We start from the raw sequence: 18,668 nt of genomic DNA, 5'->3' as shown, positions 1-18,668 counted from the left end.
TTCCTTAAGATTTTTTTTCCTCTTCTGTACCTTAGTACACTCCCATAGTGTGTAAACACGTCTGCTTTTTTATTTTCTATCTCCATCGGTTTCTTCTTCACCAGCTGTAGTGGGGGGACGGTGACACACACACACACACACACTCACACGGACCGGTGCTCGCTCAGGACCTCTTGCCGTATTTGGCTGCCTGCGGCTCACTTCCGACACCCCGCTGTCCAATGGGAGGCCGCGTAGAATCCACCAGCCATTGCGAGCGCCTCGCGCTGCGCCGGTGACTCAACATGCCGTCCGCCCAGTTCCTTCAACAACAAACCCTTCCCATACAGACCGTGTCCAATTATCTGATGCTGTGTCCCCACACCCCCCTCCCCCCTCCCCCTCCCCACCATCCAACCCAGGATTGTCCGGTAACAGAAACATTTACTACCGCATATGACGTGTCCCAACGATTTTTTTTTTATTTTTGTCATATTTACAGTCGGAAGTGCTCGAAACAAAAAGTACAGCGTAGAAATATTATTACAAAGTGTTATTTCGGGGTCGGCGACGCCGACGTCACAAAGCTGCATGAACAGAGCGGTTAAGAAAAGTATAAGGCAGTTATTTGTCAGTAAACGCTACAAACGCGCGCACACACCTACAAGAGTCCTCGCGTAAAGGTGTGGAACTTTTTGCAAAGGTGTTGTTCATCTGTACATGTGAGCTGCTCGCTGGTGGGGATGCTCAGCACTCGACTCTTGTCTTGACATATATACATAAACACACATATCTATAGATGTGTGTGTGCTTGACGTAGTGGGGGGCTTTGCCTGGTTCACATTGTGTTTCTCTCCATGAGGTCATTGGATCCCACACGAGCTCCGATGGAGGATGGAAGACTTTGAATGGGCCACAACCAAATAGACAAGTAGGCTCGTATAAGGGGCATTTGTCACGTTCCCTTGACTGAATACAAATGAGATTCTTCTACTTTTGGATGGACATTATAAAATAATAATAATAAAGTTGACAAAATCGCCCGAAATATGTAACAAGTCTCGTGGAAGGTGTAAATATGAGCAAACGTTCCCTCTGAGCTGTGCGTCTGTGCAATATGGGTCAGGTGGCCTCTGCTCCTTCTTTTCCCTTTCACGACACTGACCGATAACACGTCTCCTCGTCGGCCACCGGCCGCCTGTGGATACACAGCCTGAGCGGAGTCGTTTGTTTTAAGCTGCGTTTTGGTCCCCAAAGACATGTCCCTTGGTTCTTCTTCTCCTCCTCCCGGAGACAGTCTAGAACGCCTGGAGCTGCTGCGTCAAGATGAGCTGGCAGCCGCTGTTGACGTGGTCCATGACCTTCTGCTTGAGCAGCGCCAGCTCGTCCCGCAGGACGTTGGCGGAGGAAACCAGCTCCGTGTTTTGGTTCTTCAGGTTCTTCACCCGGTCCTCCAGCCGGGAGATGCGCTCCAGTTTCCTTTTCCGGCACTTGGACGCGGCCACCCTGTTCCGCATGCGCTTCCTCTCCGCCTTGATGCGCTCCTGGTTCTCCATGTCGATGGGGGACATCGGCGGTGTGTCGCCGGACATCTCGGGCACGATCTGCGGCTCCTCCTTGAGCGCGTTCAGCCGGTGGTGCTGCGCCGCCAACGCCCGCTGGTGGTCCATGTGGTTGCGGGGCGGCGGCGGCGGCGGCGGCGGCGCGGCCGGGTAGCCAGTGGGGGGCTGCCTGTCGCTGGCAGGTGCAGACGCGGAGCTCGCCGCCCGGCCGAAGCTGCCCAAGTTTGTGTACTCCGGCGGCTCGCTGCGCACCGTGCAGCTGAAGGAAACCCCGCCGCTCTGGGGCGCAGCAGTGCCGGATGACGAGCTGTTGGCGGCGCCGGGCTGCGCGTCGGGGTGGGTGACCGGCGCATGCTGCTGGTAGTGGAGCTCGGCCAGCGCCCTCACGAACCCCTCGGCGAACCCCTCCTGCTCGTCGGTGATGTTCTTGGGGCAGACGAACTGGGTCGGGGTGGGGGTCGTGAGTCCGCTGCACGACTGGATGATCAGCCTCTCCAGTTCGGGCGAGGCCAGCTTCAGCAGCCCCACGTCGGGGGACGTCAGGAGGTCCAGGGCCTTGGCGCCCAGCTGCGGCTTGAAGTTTTTCGGGTCGTTCAGGTTCAGGGTCATGGTCTGCTTGAGGGTTTTGGGGTTGAAGCCGAACACCGCCGGCCCGTCCCGCTGAGAGCTGGAGGCGTTCACGGCTTCGTCGTAGAACGTCGCTTCCATTTTCCTGGACATAAAGTGTTCTTTTTTTCTATCACCTTTTATGGGAAGTCCTTTCTCCTTAAAAAAAAAAAGAGTCTGAAAGCGACTGTTTACATGTGTCCTGTGATTGAGTCCGCCTGTTGTTGAAGTTCGACTCACTTGACAACTTGCTGTCCTGAGAAAAACTTTTTCTTCTTGTGACTCGCGCGATCGTCAACCAAAACCCGTGAAGTTCCTCCGCCGCCGAGCCTCGGTGGGTTGTTGTTTTGTTTTTTTTAATTAATATTCACACTTCAACAATCGCCCTCGATTAATTCTCCTCCCCGAAAACTGGAAACGGTGGCCGGATCGGGATAATACTTTCTATCACTTCCAACGTGGAGACGAACTTTATCCACCTCTAAGCTGCAGCTCCACTGAAAATAACAATGATGTCATTTCTACGGCCGCCGATTGGCTCAAGATGATTTGCTGGGCGGGGTATGTCTAATGACATGCAGGTTGCTCTGACAACTGGCCATGTCCACGCCCCCTCCGCGATGGTTTATGGGATTAGGTAATGCAGACGCTGGAGCAATGTACTCTGGGATTACGTAGTGTTTTTGAATATTTAGTTACCCGCTCAATTATTAGTTACCCGTCCGACAGCGGGCCACTGACGTTTCTGTGGAGTGCAGCCTCGGTTTATCACAGCAAAATCATTTTCTTTTCAAGAGATCTTTTTTTTTTTTTTATAAATGTTGAGTTTCACAGACGACCACGGGAGAGCACATCGAGCCGAGGGGGGGGACTTCATAATCAAAACGCGGTGATGTGAAATCATCTGTGTTTATGGGTCAAAATGTGGATGGAATAGAAATAAAACGAGGGTAGAGGGAAATAGAAATAGAAGTTGTAGTGAAAATATGAGATCATACCTGCACCCAAAAGTCTTTATTTTGTAAATAACATCACATTATAAAAATATATATATTTCTATACATACACATGATTGGAAGGTATATTTCTGAGTTCTTGTAGTTAAATGAAGTACAGACATGACAACAATGCTGTATAAAAACAACAAAAGTGTAATGTCTACAGTCAAACTGATGCTGTAAACTGTAAATCAAGGATTTTGGTACGGTTGGTACGAGCATTGTACAAACGCAAACCACATTTATTTAGTCATAGTACAATTTTGAATAAACAATTCAAATCCCATATAATCAATTAATCGACCAATCGCCCACAACAGGTCATATCCATGTTTAGACATTCTTTTAGATACAGTACATTACACCAGGTTCAGACGAACAACTCAAGTGAGACCACGACAAGCGTGAAAAATTTGCATAGATGAAAAAATAGTTTTTTCTTATATCATTGTCAATTAACAGTAACCCTATAACAGGCCTGCTCCTATTGATCTGTGATGAGATGGTTTCGATCTGAAACCTCTGAAGTTTCACAGACCAGAGCGTATTAAGTGATCCCTGGGTCATCAAAATGTAGTGGCATGAAAGTCCTCAAGTGATTACAATAAATGTAGTGACCGGTCATAACAGCTGATAGAGTAGTGATAAAGGGGAAGAGGAAGATGTATTGAGAAATGGGAAGAGATTAAAATCAAGTCAGGCCTGCAACAAGAACTCTTTTGTTGTACAGAACGAGACATTTTGAAAAAATGTAGTACTACAGGTATGTATAGGTTTGAAGAGTCCTATTGATTTTCTGCATTGAAATGAGGATGCGTGTCTCTAGAATCATAACTGTATTGGATGAGAACATGCAGAAAGAGATATAAACAAAACACAACAAAGGTAAACAGAGATGAGTAAATACAAAAACACAGCAATCCACAATCAAAAATCCATCTGTAGTCCAGCTGTACAAGGTTGTGAAATGATTGGTACCTCATATACAAGAAGTGCAATTAAATAATGTTGAATTATAGCAGGACTGTAAATCAAATCTAATAAAATTTAATCTAATCATACTTACCATTGATCTCCTACTGATCTAGAGTTTGTCACGTATCAAAATAAAATCTAGTCATAAATCGTTAAAATAAATTTGATATTAGCTAAGTTGTCCCCCATTTACACTAGATATTGCTTTATTTGTAATTCCTAAAATATCATGTAAGTCAGTCTGTACAAAATTTCTCATATTATAGACAGACCCCTTGTCTCAATCAACCAATCGGATCATAATACATTTTAAAAGTACACCATTTCTAACAGGCTGTATGTGTGATTACAATATCTGCAATATAAGGAAACTTAATGCACTCAATGAATCATTTTAATTGTCATCAATAAGGAAAATGTTCATTAAAAATTCAGCCCTAACTGACACAATGTTAAATATTCCATAATTCTTTTAATATGATCTTCGCTTGTGCGAGATCTAGAATCATATAATACTCCTGTCCTGCGATGCACATTATGTGATCATCATATCGTGTGCGAGCTCTGATCGGTGAACGTGACAGTGGACTGGTGATTGAAGCCTCTGTGCAGCTGCAGACCAGTCGGTTGTGGCCTCCGCCATTGTATTATTCAACATGTTCTCCTCAAGCCAACTATAAATAAGTTAACAGCCGCAGACGGCCTGAGAGAATCAGAGCTGGCTGAGGTCAACACTCTTGAGATGACATGTTGTCCTCGCAACACAGGCCTTGCAACACCCATTTGGAAGTGTTTGACACCCTGAAGTGGGAAGTCAGCAATAGAAATACTTTTTTAAAACTTTAGTGTCTAATGCAACGGCAGTTACGAAAGCAAACAAGACCTCAGCCCTTTCTTTCTTTCTTATCAGAGCAGCTTCCCATGTAACATTAACGTGCTGTATCACTTTACTCTCCCCGTGTGTCTCTCTCTCTCGGTGTACACCTGTGGCAAACCCCACTACGGAGTGTTTTCCCATCAATCTACCGCTGTGACCGGGCCGTGTTTCCTGTTTCTCTGTCAGCCCTTCCCCTCTCCTAGCCTGACACGGGTCGCCTTTTAGATAACAGTGCTTTCCTCCTCGCTGCCCAGGCCAGCTGTTTCCACTGCATTTAGTTTTCTAATCAGGAGCTGGTCCTGCCAGTCTCCCAACAGGCCTGCTTTTGTTGTACAGAGGTGGGACAGGCCATGGCCATGGAAACACCCCCCCCCCCCCCCACTACATGAGAGCAATACGCAGAGAATGAGACTATATGTGCATGTGTTGACGTATCAACAGAGCAAAATTTTGATTACCCTCAGACATGGGCCAGAGGGACACACACTCACACACACACACACTGAGACACACCGAGTGGTGAGAGAGACAGATGAGATTTCAAACACTGTCCGTGCAGTGTGTTTGTTGAAGACCATCTGTTTCTTCCTGTCCCGCTGCTTTGGTTGTTCCTCTGTGCTCCGTATCTGCTGATCATTCCTGCTCCAAACAATCCGATCACAGCCAACACTGCTTCCTTTAGACAGCTGTTTATCTCCTCCAAGAAAAAAAAAGGAAAAAAAGGAAAAAACACAATAGAGCCAAGTGACGTGGCGGGATGCAGGGTAGAACATTTGACATGTCACGTATTTACCAGAACTAGTATTTTTTATTATTTTTTACAACCAAGCATACTACTTCTACTGAAACACATAATCGTCTACTGCAGCAAATGATTATTTCATCTCAGTTTCAGCTCACATATAAATGATCTGTGATTCCTATACAGTTAATGGTCTTGCTGTTAAATGTTTTGAATTACCCCATTTTCATAGACAACATGTCGACATGTTGGTATGAGCACAGGTATCAGGAATAGCACGAGTGACGGTTGTGTAACATTTAGTTTTGCCAACGGATCCATCATTAACGCAATCAGCTACTAAATGGGTGCAGGTTTTTTTTCCAGTTTTCAGTAAAAGGATAGTTCTTAAAACTAGATTTTGCGACAGGGCCACTTGTACAAGGCAGAGATGCAAGACCATTTTCAGTCATGCATGTCCCATGAAAAGTTCAGGGCAACGACCCTGGTCTGGGGTCGCAGGGTCGGTGCCCAATCCACCCCCTTGTTTTAATTTTTCTAAACATTTATAAACTATATATGTTCAGCAATTAATGTATTTTGATATTAGTCATTAATAGACTTGTGGACAATGTGAGTGTTTTTCTGTTGGGAGCACATTTATACTGAACTATCATTAGGAATTTCCATCTTCCTCATTATTACTGTGGGCTCATGTTGTCACTACCAGCCGCTTCTATCTGTTCCATCTCTATCTGGTGTGTTGCAGTGATTTTCCAAAAAGGAAGGGGGAGACGAGGAAGGGCACACAAAGGGAGAGATTAAAACAAACAACCAGTCCATGGTTCTCTCTTCTTGACGTTGCTGCTTTGAATGGTATCCGCCTCGACGGGAAATGCGACTTTTGCCTATTTTGGCCGCTTTCGCGTTCCGTCGCAGCCACCGTCCGCTGTCCAAAGTACGAATATCAGAACAGGTTCAGTTGTTTTCTTCGCCGGACTGAGGTTTTGACTCTTCGTAAGAGGAGCCGGGCGACACCCACGCGTGTTGAGCCCACAACGTTTCAGCGTATTAGTTCGTCTACGTTCACAACGCTCCGGAGTTTTCGAGGCATCTTCAGACGGAGACTTGTGGAGACGCTGCTGCCGGTTAGTGTTGACAAACTCCGGGGCGCCTCTTAGGCGACGTCCCCCTTTTTAATACGTAAATCGGTGTTTTTTCAGACGATAACCATCCCCGTGCACACCATAGATTTAGCTCCGTGTCAGAGGTGAGAGGTCAGCAGGGGGTAGGGGGTGGGGGTTACACTACAGGGTCAGTGTCGATCATCCAGCAGGTAACAACTGCAAGATGGATCATTCTAATGCCAGACAACATGAGGTGGGACAGTGCGGCGTGTCTCTCTCCAGCCCCCCGCCCTCGACTGGGAAAACTTTACCCTAGCGCAAAACTCTTGTGTTACTGTTGGAGCTCGACCGATGTCGATATTAGGGACTTGATTTCTGATACCGATACAACGGCCAATATATGTATTCATTTTTCAATCTGTCAATGATCCCTAAGATGTCGCCATCAAACAAATATGACAGAGTAATGCAATTTAGGCTTCAAATTTCAGTTTAACCATAAACTCTATCACAAATAACTATGTATAAAAAGAGAACACGAACGCAACCAGATATATAAAACTAGAATTAGGAACATTAACATCATTTATTTTACGCAAAATGTAAACAGAAGTGCAAATGTTTTCTGCATTGTTTATATTGCATTACATTGTGTACAATAAAAGATTTAATATGGGTAAACATAATTGCTGATGTCGATATTATCAGCCAACCGATATATCGGTCGGGCTGGATTGAAAAATCTGCTTTTAGAAATTAGTGTTTTGACCTTGCATCATTTGTGAATTTCTTGTCGTATGGGTTAAGAAGTTAAACTGACAGATGAAGCCATTTTTCATGGCAAACTTCGAACAAATTTAACCAAAAAATGTGTTTATATTCTCTGCTATTTGTACCGAAACTTTCGATTGGAATGGTTTCTTTTTGTTGAATTTTTTTTTTGAACATTTCAGAGTAGGCTATGTGATTTACTGAGAGTGTGCCACATGCTTGTGAGGGGTTATGTTGGGTTCAGATTAGGATCAATTTGGGATCAGGTTACACATCGAGGGGGGGACTTCGACTTGGAAACAGACCTCGACAGGGAAACAGGTTTCAACATAACACAGAGAGAGAGACTTCCCTCCCCATCCAGGATGTTGACATTACCAATGTGACCAGGTTTAACTTCTTCCGATCTGCTCCCTCTCCTTTGCGCTCAGCTCGTCTCCTCATGGCAGAGGTCTATTACGTCGGAGTGGACGTGGGCACGGCCAGTGTGAGGGCGGCGCTGGTGACCAGGGATGGCCTGCTGAAGGGCACTGCAGAGGAGCCCATCAGCATCTGGGAGCCCCAGCCTGACCACTATGTCCAGTCCTCCACCGAGATCTGGGAGAAATGCTGCACAGTTGTCAAGGTGGGGGTGACCTCAGAGCAGTGGTTGGCTCCTGTCCTTATTTCAGGATACCCTGAATTACCCAAACACAAGCCCCACTTGTCTTGTCTGAGATTTTACAGTGGACGTTAATTAACACAACGTGCATGTGGCAAAACTAGACACTTCTACCATTAATCCTTTTGAGCCGATTATATCGACTTATCCATTACTTTTAACCAATTTCAATGGTTTATTCTTTAATTTCAAATAATTACTGTAATTACTGTTACTGTTGGCAAACTGTTTAATCATTGATTTTAATCCATTAGCTAGCTAACTGTGTCACATTTATTCTTTAATTTTCAATAAATATTTCAATCATTCATCTGTCACTGTTAGCTAACTGTAACAAACCATTTATTCTTTATCTCTGAATACATATTTCAGTCATTTACCCGTCACTGTTGGCGAACTATATTAAGTGTTGGCTAACTATCAACTGTTACTTTTCACCCAATACTTTTAGCCAGTTTATTCATTACTTTTAGTCAATGTTTCAGGGTTTTATCCATTTATTTAGGTGTTAAATCTACCTCAGGTGAGTTGGAGGTGTGGACTGTATAGTCAGCATCAGCGAAGTCACAGTGGTGTTGATATATCATTTTTTGAACAACTCCTACTCGTTACTTTAAATTGAGCTGCATTTTAAAAAAACAAACCGAAAAACAAACAGCGCTCATTCCAATCATTTTAATCAAATCCAATCAGTCCAATATCACAGATCACTAATTCGCCTCGAGGGGCTTTGCAATCTCTACAGCATTCAGGACGTTGCTGTCAGCACACCCCTTTTTCCGTGACCCTTGTTGTCACTTTGAACACATAATGCCTGTTTCTGATGCAGTGCCTGCTCATGTAACCGTACCGGCGCTCTGTGCTGTGTATCTGTTCCAGAAAGTTACCCAGGGTGTGGAGAGGAACCAGGTTTGTGGCGTCGGCTTCGATGCCACCTGCTCTCTGGTGGTTTTGGATCAAAGCTTCCAGCCTGTGCCTGTCAATCAGGACGGTGAGTGAGTTACCTGAATGAGAAAACTTTGTAAAGCATCATGTATGTACACCTTAAAGTACACATTGTGTGTTATTGAGGGTAGAATTAATTATGTTTTTCGAAATTCTCATACAGAACATTTTCTGGAGGTAAAATTTTTAGCTTGAATGGATTTTAGTTTTTGCTTCATTTTGCAATGAAATCTTCCAATTGGTTAGTTTTGCTTGGACACATTGTTTTAGTCTAATGTAATGTGATACTTCATTGATCCCTGAAGGTGAAATCCCCTCCTTCACAGCGAGGTCAGAGGTCAGGGTCAGCTACAGAACAGAATCCAAGGAGCTGGTAGATGTTTTTTTTTCTTTTTTTTTTCCCCCTCCTAGAATCACAGTAGACACGGGTCAAGATCCAGATATGCAGGTTAAATTACTTTCTTTATCATCTCCCGGTAGATCAATTGAATCTTAAATTTAATCTGGGATATTTTCTGCCCACGCAGAATTAGCTATTTACTATATGCTCCCATCAAAACATAGACCTTCTCCCTGTCTCTTCTGCGTTCCCCAGGTGACAGACAAAGGAATGTGGTGATGTGGATGGACCATCGTGCTGCAGAGCAGGCCACTCGTATAACCAACGCCGGCCACAAGGTCCTGAAAAGGGTGGGGGGGGTCATGTCACCTGAGATGCAGCCCCCTAAGCTGCTCTGGCTCAAAGAGGTGAGAGGTGAGAGAGGTCCCCATAGGACATTGATCTCTCTAGGTATTCTTGTTGCCCTTTGTACCGGGGTGGTCAGCATGTGGAGGGTGTTGTTTTCGCCTACCTTTTTCATGTGAGACAGATTCGTCAAAACTCGATTAACATTCCCCGGAGGAGATTCACAGCTCAGCTCTGACCAATCAGTACATACGCGTGTGATTATTACTCACTAATCACATAGTTCATTACCACACATATTCTTGTTTCTTCATCAGAATCTGAAAGAAAGCTGCTGGAGCAAAGCTGCGCATTTCTTTGACCTGCCAGACTTCCTGTCTTGGAAAGCAACGGGCTCTTTGACAAGGTGAACTTTACTGGCTCTTTGTTACATGATTTCAGCCTTTATCTGTGAGTCATGTACAGTTATTTATTGTGCTTGTGTAACATGAAGGTGTAATATGTGTGTAATGGAAATGTCAGAGGTGGGATGAATCACAGTTACCGTTAGCAGTAACTGCTTGTTGTTGCTGGTCTCAATAAGATATTTGTTAACGGGCTGCGGTTGTGTCCCGTTGAAATATTAACCTCATATCAAATGTCTCTTTCAAAGAAAGAATGAACTTGTCCTCACCAACTGGGGTAATTCTAAGAAATGCAAATTTTATCATGGAGAGTGTTTTTTTTTGATACAGTGGCCTTCAAAAGATACTGTTAATGTGACCCCATGTTGTTGAATAGATATCAGAAAGCCTGTTTATTTTAATGATAATTCTGGGAAGGCATGTTGAAGTATTATTCTGCCATGTTTTCACAGATCTTTATGTACTGTGGTGTGTAAATGGATGTACTGCCCACCAGACGGATGGGACGACAGCTTTTGGACAAGCATTGGCTTACAGGACCTCCTAGAAAATAACTTTTCCAAAATAGGTCAGAGAATGAAAAACCAAATCACCTCTTAAAATTTGTTTTAGGAAACGTTCTGAAGAAAGTTCTGAGAATGTTTATTATCTCTCCAAACCGACCGTTTACACAAGAGTTTCATTATTCAAGCTGCTGGCATTTCTGTCATCCAGGCAGTGTGACGTGTTCCCCAGGGAGCCCACTGGGAGACGGCCTCACCCAGGAGGCAGCAGCAGATTTCGGTTTGAACCCCAGAACTGCAGTCGGAGCTTCTCTCATTGATGCTCACGCTGGAGGCCTAGGTATCACGCACTGAAATACCATTACTGGGATTCTACTGTTGTCATGAATACGCTGCCACTGTCTGTTAAATATATATACTGTGGTTTCTGAGGTGCATTCAGTGATTTTGCCAGTTCCACACGGCAGTGAGACGCAGCCTTGTTACACTTTCACACTGTTTCTTCGGGAGATTTTACAGAGTTGAGGGAGGCGTGAGGTCGAATGTTGGTGACACATTGTATTTGTTGACATTTTGATGCAAGACAATGCTCCTGAATGGTCAAAAGTTGAAAAGTGAATCTTTCTAAGCACGTTAATACATCTAGTAAATATCCAAACCTTTTGCCCAGTACATTTTTTTAATATTTCATGTGTAGAAATGTATAAAAGTTAGCATTATAAATGGTGCTGGGAAAGTTGTTGGCTGACAAAACACATTCTCTCTCTGGGGAACATGAATATCCACAGCACATCAGTTGTCAGTGCCTCATATACAAAGTTAAAATCTTGACCTGAGGATGACTCTAAAAGAAAAGCTCATGCAGTGAGCGTACTGTAAGGGTGCATTTTAAACCGCCGGCAGACTATAACTGAATTATTCTTAGTGAAAACATTGGATAAACTAAAAGCAAGTACGAAACCTCTGCCAGTTTGAAAAGTTACTGCTTAGTGCTGCTGCATACTTTGTCCGACTGAGAACTTTCCTTTGGCTCAGAAATCCCAACCATCTGGTTTTGTTCTGAGAGGTAAACTGTTCATGAACTCTGCCCTCTGGCCCTCTGGCTTTGACCTCTGCCGATCACACATTGTTGTATCAGTCAGAGGTTGAAACACGCTGAACTTTTAGTTGTTGTACATGTCACAGTGATGTACAACCCCCGCCCGCACACATAGATCAGCCTTTCCACCTTTAACTCAAACCAGCTTGACAAACATTATTCCAGCAGTTGGTGTCACTGCTGAATCCCACTTGAAGTTCATGGGGGGTCACTCCAGAAGGATCTCAAGCTTTTGATCTGCAAATCAGAGTTAATCGTCCCCGACTGGGCTAGGGCGGCAGTTTTGTAAAGTTTTATCAAGTGACAAAAAAGTCAAAAACAAGTCAAGTCAATAAAATCGAGTCTGATATTGAATTGATATATAATATAACATCTCATTCCAGGTGTGATAGGTGCAGATGTGAAAGGCTTTAACTTGGCATGTGAGGACCAGCCGATCACCTCTCGCATGGCGATGATCTGTGGGACATCAACCTGTCACATGGCGGTGAGTGGCTTGCAGCTACAAAAAACAGATTTTAGCAACAGTGTTTCCCACTGAGCATTTCAGTGGAAGTTTGGTTTAGCAAAACACCCTGCTTGTGGGCCACTAAAAACATGGGCGTGCTTTGAACTCCACGATAACCTCACTCACTCCTGTCACTGCATGACTAATGCAACACCTCCTAAAATGAATCATGCACTCGCAGTCTCTCTATCTTAACCAACACTGACCAACTCTGAAGTGATGTAAGCTAATACTAATACTAATACTACTATGCAGGCTTTCAATCGGTTAAAAGTATTTTTTGTATTTGAAAGAAGTTTGATGTCTCGTCTTTCCCCTTTATGACAAGACAACAATATTTTTTTCTTCTCTTATCAATCAATCAATCGGACTTTATTTATACACCCCTATCATACAAAAAAATCACTAGAGGCAAGGTAAAATGAAAGCCAAACTTAAATAATCAGTAAAAAGAAAAGTGTATATATATATATATATATATATATATATATATATATATATACATACTCTTATGTCAATTTACATCATGTGTTCATGAAATATTTTTATGTAATGTTGATCTAGATGATCTTATCAAGATAGGCCAGTAGCAGTAAACTGTGAGCAGTGAAGCAATCTTTGTTTTCGTTAATCTGTAATTTAAACTCTAGCTGTTTCCATTCCCATTCAAACATGCATAGTACTTTTGCTTTTTTTTTTTTAAGAGGGGTTCATATCTCTTTAATAAATGTGTGTGTGTCATCAGATCAGTGAGCAGCCTCGGTTTGTGCCTGGAGTGTGGGGACCCTACCTGTCGCCTATGGTGCCTGACATGTGGCTCAACGAGGGAGGACAGAGTGCCACAGGACGGCTGGTCAGTCCACTCAAAGCTGCACGCAGACAGGAAAACAAGCAGAGACAAATTCTAATTTCACCCGAAACACACATATGGATGTATTCGCACTCAATGACTCAATTAGGATGTGATCTGTGACTCTTTCTCTGTTAGACCTTATTGCTCTCTCCTCCCTCAGATTGACCACATGGTGAAGGGCCACGCTGCCTACACCCAGCTCCAGGAGCAGGCGCAGCACAGGTCAGCTGGTGTGTGTTCAGTGTTGCACGTTCCCACAAACATTTTAGCAGATGTAGTGTGTCATCCCCGTTCATTTTAACAAACTTGAGATTGATTAGAAGCTCAGTAAGGTTGTATATTCCTGTACAACATCATTCTGTGGCAGTTTAAGATAAAATAAGTAAATACAAATATATTGTTTTAGGGCTTTTGTTACATTAACGACGCCCTGCTACTCACCCAGTGTAATGGCTGAACATGTCACAAGTGCTTTTCCTGCTATGACAAGTTGTACGGTCTTTTACGGTTTTCAACAGTTTTGATCTTGTTTCATCAATTTCTCTACTGTTCCTTTTCCCAGCTTGCCTTTTACAGGCGAGAACACGTACAGCTACCTGAATAGCCACCTGAGGGTACTGGCCGACTCCAGATCCGCCGTTGACCTGCTGGGATCCAGTCTTCATCTGTGGCCGGACTTCCATGGGAACAGGTCACCCCTGGCTGATCCCACGTTGAAGGGCATGGTGGGGGAACGGACTTGTGGCTTGAAATGACTTTGTTTCAGTGACACAAACACTTATTCAAAGCAATGAGTTTATTTTTCCATTGATCGACAGTAGTGGAATGGAAATCCCTCAGCGTCCTTATCAGTGAGGGATTTGCTAAGGTCTTTGAAAGGCTAAGGCTATTGAAAATGCAAACATTTCATTTAACTCAGGTGTGAAATACTAAATGGCAGTCATTCTGTACAATGGCAGTGGTTTGAAATTCCTATGTCTAAATATAAAAAAGTTATTGAAGATTAAAATGGGTCGTCCATGGCAACGTATTAGTGGGCAGACATTCAAGGCCTTGCGATCTCCACATCTTTGGTGATTTTGATTTGATCAAATCGGTGAAACATCATTCTGAATGAGCTCTCCAACATATCCCAAAACTGGGAGAAATCAAAGTTTATGAGGCAGAGCTAATGAAGATAACAGCCTCGAAAATTGCCGAAGGTCAAATATGGAAATTACTCCCCCCCCGTTACGGTTAATAGAGCAGGAAAATCTCTATGGGCGCAGGCTAGCTGTGCACCAAGTTAATTGCATTTTGGCTCCAACTTACTTACACTTCAAGCACAGACATGAGAGTGGCATCTTTTCATTGAACTCTTGGAAATAGTGAATTCAGTGAATTAATTTCTTCAGAATTAATTCACAATATAGTTAGGAAGCATCTAACTAACTTCACAAAGTACTGTGTGATTCCATAACAACATATAGGAGTTGGACTTGTTTTTGCATGAGTTGCTTTTGGGCTGTTAACACTCAACAGTAGTTTTTTTATTATTCAGCACTGACATTTTTTTTTCTCACATGAATTACACTTAACTGTTTTGCAGATGATTGGACTGTCCTTCTCCCAAACCGTGGACGACTTGGCTCTGCTGTATTTAGCCACCATGCAGGCCCTCGCCGTAAGTTTCAAGCGGGAAGTCCTCCGTCTAACGTCCTGGCACATGTATTTGTTTACTTGTAACCTAATTTGCAACCTTGTGTTGATCTCTCCGGTTTCAGCTCGGCACACTACACATTCTGGAGGCCATGAAAGGCGCGGGCCATGACATCAGAACCCTCTTCGTGTGTGGGGGGTTGAGCAAAAACCCGCTGTTTGTACAGATTCACGCCAATGCAACAGGTACGAGATGCCAATTAGGGATGATAATAGTATGTTATATGCATGCATAACAATTCCACTAATATTAGAATAGTTTCACCACTACGTGAACACAATGAATTAAACTAACAATTGAATCCTCAAATAAAACTTCAGTTCATTCACTTTTCTTGTTTCTTAAAATATCATCACTCTCAGGATTGCCAGTGGTGTTGCCGGATCAGGTGGAGGCTGTGTTGATCGGAGCAGCGATCTTGGGAGCATGTGCATCGCAGGACTTCAGCACAGTGCAGGTGGAGCGGCACACAGACACATACAGGCAGTAGAAGGCTTTTGAGACTTCACACGGCCTTGTTTAAACTTGCCCCCGAATCCTTGTGTGCTTTCGACCCAGATAATGTTTTGATGAGCTTTGAAAAAAATAATTCACACACACACACACACACACACACACACACACACACACACACACACATTCACGGGTAAATTCAGCATGTTTATTTTGCAGTGTATTTACCTCGGAAACGCCAAAGTCCAACACATACGCACACACACGGCACAGATCTAATAATCTCTGACTCAATGCCTCCATCTGCTGGGTGGAAAAATCTAAAACTATTATGTGTGCACAGCGTGTTTAAGATATAAGTGTGGATCAATTCTTTGCCAGGTCAACGTATACGTTCCTTGGTTGCTCAGCGCCAGCGCCGGTAGAATGACGAGCCTTTAAGCCGGATATACTAAAAATACGATGTTATTGTTTGGACTAGGCTGCACCTGTCAAACCATTTCAGCCATTGCTGCAGTTGTTCCGTCTGATCCTCTGAGCTGCACACCAGTCAAATGGCTGGAACGTGTGTGTGTTCAGACAACGGAGAGGCCCTGCACTGCATTAGTCATAAACTCAGCCATGCTGCAACCACCACAGTTGGTTGTGTTCACACTGTAACTGGGTCAGCGCCGGCCTGAGACTGAGTGTGTGTGTAACATGATTTATTGAGTCACGTTTTCCTTTTTTCTGCAATCCGTGTTTTAGGAGGCAATGGAGAAAATGGCGAAAGTTGGGAGAGTTGTTCAGCCTGACAACAAACTCCAGAGGTGAGACGGAAAGATTAAAAAATATGTATTTGGTGAAAGCCATTGTTACTGTGATGTTTATATTAATAGATAAATGGATCAAAGTAGAGCTACAACAGTTAATCGATTACTAATCGACTACTAAATTAATCTCAAACTATTTTGATAATCGATTAATCGGTTCAGGTCATAATTCTCAGATTTCAGCTTCTTAAATGTGAATATTTTCTCGTTTCTTTGCTCCTCTTTGACAGTAAACTAAATATGTTTGGTGTGTGGACAAAACAAAACATCATAATTGGGTTTGGGAAACACGATCGACATCTTTTACCATTTTTGACCAAACTACTGATTTTAATCGAGAAAATAATCAACAGATTAATCGATAATGAAAAGAATCGTTAGTTGCAGCCCTAGATCAAAGATCTACAGTGTTCAAATCAATAATAACGTGATATCCCAACAATTTCGTTAAAAAGGGAGGCTTCCTAACTTCTTCAACAACCCTTTTGAATTAATTTTTAACTGCTCCTTTTATTTTATTTCATCTATTATTTTTTATGTAATGTGAAAGTTGCAAAATAACCCATGTAGATTCATATTGATATTCAAGTACTTTTCTGTTGCATTAGTTTTCTTTAAGTCTTGGACAGTCTGTGTGAGATTTATTTTCGGATTTTTTGCAGATTTTTTTTCTTACATTGAAAAATTAAATATACATGAATATGTGTTGAATTTGAGTAAATATTTTCTTCATATCGTTGTTTCCCCCCCCCACAGCTTCTATGACAGAAAGTACAAGGTGTTCTTGCGACTTTTCGCCCACCAGAGGGAGTACCAGGCCCTTATGAAGCAGCCGTGACACCTAGTCTCTGTGACCTAACGGCAGATGATGAATCCACATACTGGAAACTGGAACAGAAGTCTTAAACCTGCTGCTTGTCTCTTTCAATAATGGTACAATCCTTTTTTCACTAAACTGACTGAAAACAGATCCAGTTGCTGCAGTTCCACTCAAAATGAAGAGGAGCAAATGTGGAGACGTCGACAGATCGTACAGTATTATTTGGTTTGGACTCGCCAGTGGCTCCTCTGCTCAATCCAAGGTGACAGCGCCATAAAGTACTGTCAGCCTCAAATGTATTTCTAATAAATACTTTAAAAGTTTCAGAACTGTCTGTTCATGCCTTTCACTGCCGCTACCATCTAACGTGTTTGATATATAATTTAGAGCAATTCAACATCAATAGTGACACTCATTCATTTTTAAAAACCTTTTGCTTTGTTCTCTCATCGCTGCATTTTAGCTCGTCCTTCCATTTCTTGCTTGAAACACCTCCGCTGTCCTTAAATCCTCCTGTCTGCTGGTTCAGAGAGCGGCGCACGCTGCCGGCAGTTCCCAGGATCAGAGTTGATAAGCTCTTGCGCTGATGCTGGCTGACAGAGCGAGAGAAGGGACGGCAAAGCAAATCCCGCACAGCTGAGTTAACAATCGGCCGCCCTTAAAAACAACTAACTTACGAAGCGGAGCGTCGTTGCCCAAAGCTCATTGAATCAGAGAGGTGTAAGTGGCGTCCGGAGTCGTGACAGACGGACACACAAGTTCTTTGTTGCTAAAATTTGCCTGCAATGCTTTTATTGTCCCACAAACATCACACGCTCAACCATTAGAAGTTAAGTACAGAAAAAAAAAAACACATTATTTATCTATGACCTTGAACAACAAATGCAAAGTTATTACAATATGTTACTTGATAGTAGACAATTCTGCAACTACTCCAGCATCCAATAATATATATAAATTAAGTTTTGGAAGATTCCTCCTGCAACAGTGACCAAAACTTACATGACAATGATTTCAAACTATTTTAACCAATTATGTTAATTGCTTATACCAGACAGAAGCAATGCTACCATGTGTATTATTTGAGTGATACAACTGTATGTTCCCATCTCAACCTTTTCCCTACTGAAGCTCTACCTTCTGTGAAATGCCTATATTCATAAAATTCCTACATATTTCAGGGGGCTGACTCACAGCTGACCGTGTTTATCTACCTGTTATAGGGAGCATCCCTGCAGCGGTTATAAGGCCCCAGGCGAGACCCCTGAGACCTGCGGGGTTAACGTAGAGTCTGTGTGACGGAGATTAGGTCCCCTGTTCGTGGCCGTGGTGTGTAGCGCAGGTACTTCTTTCCAGAAGGGGAAGATCTTTGGTGTAGACGCCAGCCCGGTAACAAAGAGGCAGCCTCAGTCTTCAGACGTGGTCGGAGGAACCATCACACACAAGTCTCCAGGCTGGAGGAGGACCGACACAGAAAAGAACAAGAGGATATCACATGAAGCAGGAGGTAAGTTAATCTCTCTTTTATCTTTACATGTCAGCTGTAGAAACAACCGGCCACCGACAAAGGCGGGACACATTACCTGTCAGTCGACAGGTGTGGTCACTCT

At 43.3% G+C, this 18,668-nt stretch overlaps 2 protein-coding genes across 7 annotated transcripts; one reads left to right on the top strand and one right to left on the bottom strand.

The window, feature by feature from the left end:
- Positions 1-436: 436 nt before the first annotated feature.
- On the bottom strand, positions 437-2,646 carry LOC118310771 (transcription factor Jun-like). The gene has a single exon (XM_035634034.2). It carries the CDS (start codon positions 2,259-2,261, stop codon positions 1,278-1,280), a length of 984 nt encoding a protein of 327 aa, XP_035489927.2. The 5' UTR covers positions 2,262-2,646; the 3' UTR covers positions 437-1,277.
- Positions 2,647-6,552: 3,906 nt separating this feature from the next.
- Positions 6,553-17,737, top strand: fggy (FGGY carbohydrate kinase domain containing). 6 transcript variants are annotated; one of them, XM_047332205.1, is made up of 17 exons: positions 6,553-6,866; positions 8,048-8,241; positions 9,157-9,268; positions 9,818-9,969; positions 10,225-10,313; positions 10,764-10,879; positions 11,026-11,154; positions 12,297-12,400; positions 13,167-13,274; positions 13,435-13,496; positions 13,837-13,999; positions 14,863-14,937; positions 15,038-15,158; positions 15,336-15,430; positions 16,174-16,235; positions 17,208-17,320; positions 17,522-17,737. In XM_047332205.1, the coding sequence occupies exons 2-17, from the start codon at positions 8,059-8,061 to the stop codon at positions 17,563-17,565; spliced, it is 1,728 nt and encodes a 575-aa protein (XP_047188161.1). In that variant the 5' UTR covers positions 6,553-6,866; positions 8,048-8,058; the 3' UTR covers positions 17,566-17,737. The 6 variants fall into 6 exon arrangements, with proteins under 6 accessions (XP_047188161.1, XP_047188160.1, XP_047188163.1 ...); XM_047332204.1 differs by lacking the exon at positions 17,522-17,737 and having other exon boundaries at positions 6,554-6,866; positions 17,208-17,384; XM_047332207.1 differs by lacking the exon at positions 17,522-17,737 and having other exon boundaries at positions 6,568-6,866; positions 16,995-17,384.
- The last annotated feature ends 931 nt before the right edge of the window (positions 17,738-18,668 follow it).

This window comes from Scophthalmus maximus, chromosome 5 (genome assembly GCF_022379125.1).
Source record: "Scophthalmus maximus strain ysfricsl-2021 chromosome 5, ASM2237912v1, whole genome shotgun sequence".
Taxonomy (NCBI): domain Eukaryota; kingdom Metazoa; phylum Chordata; class Actinopteri; order Pleuronectiformes; family Scophthalmidae; genus Scophthalmus; species Scophthalmus maximus.
This window is presented reverse-complemented; position numbering and strand designations above follow the sequence as displayed.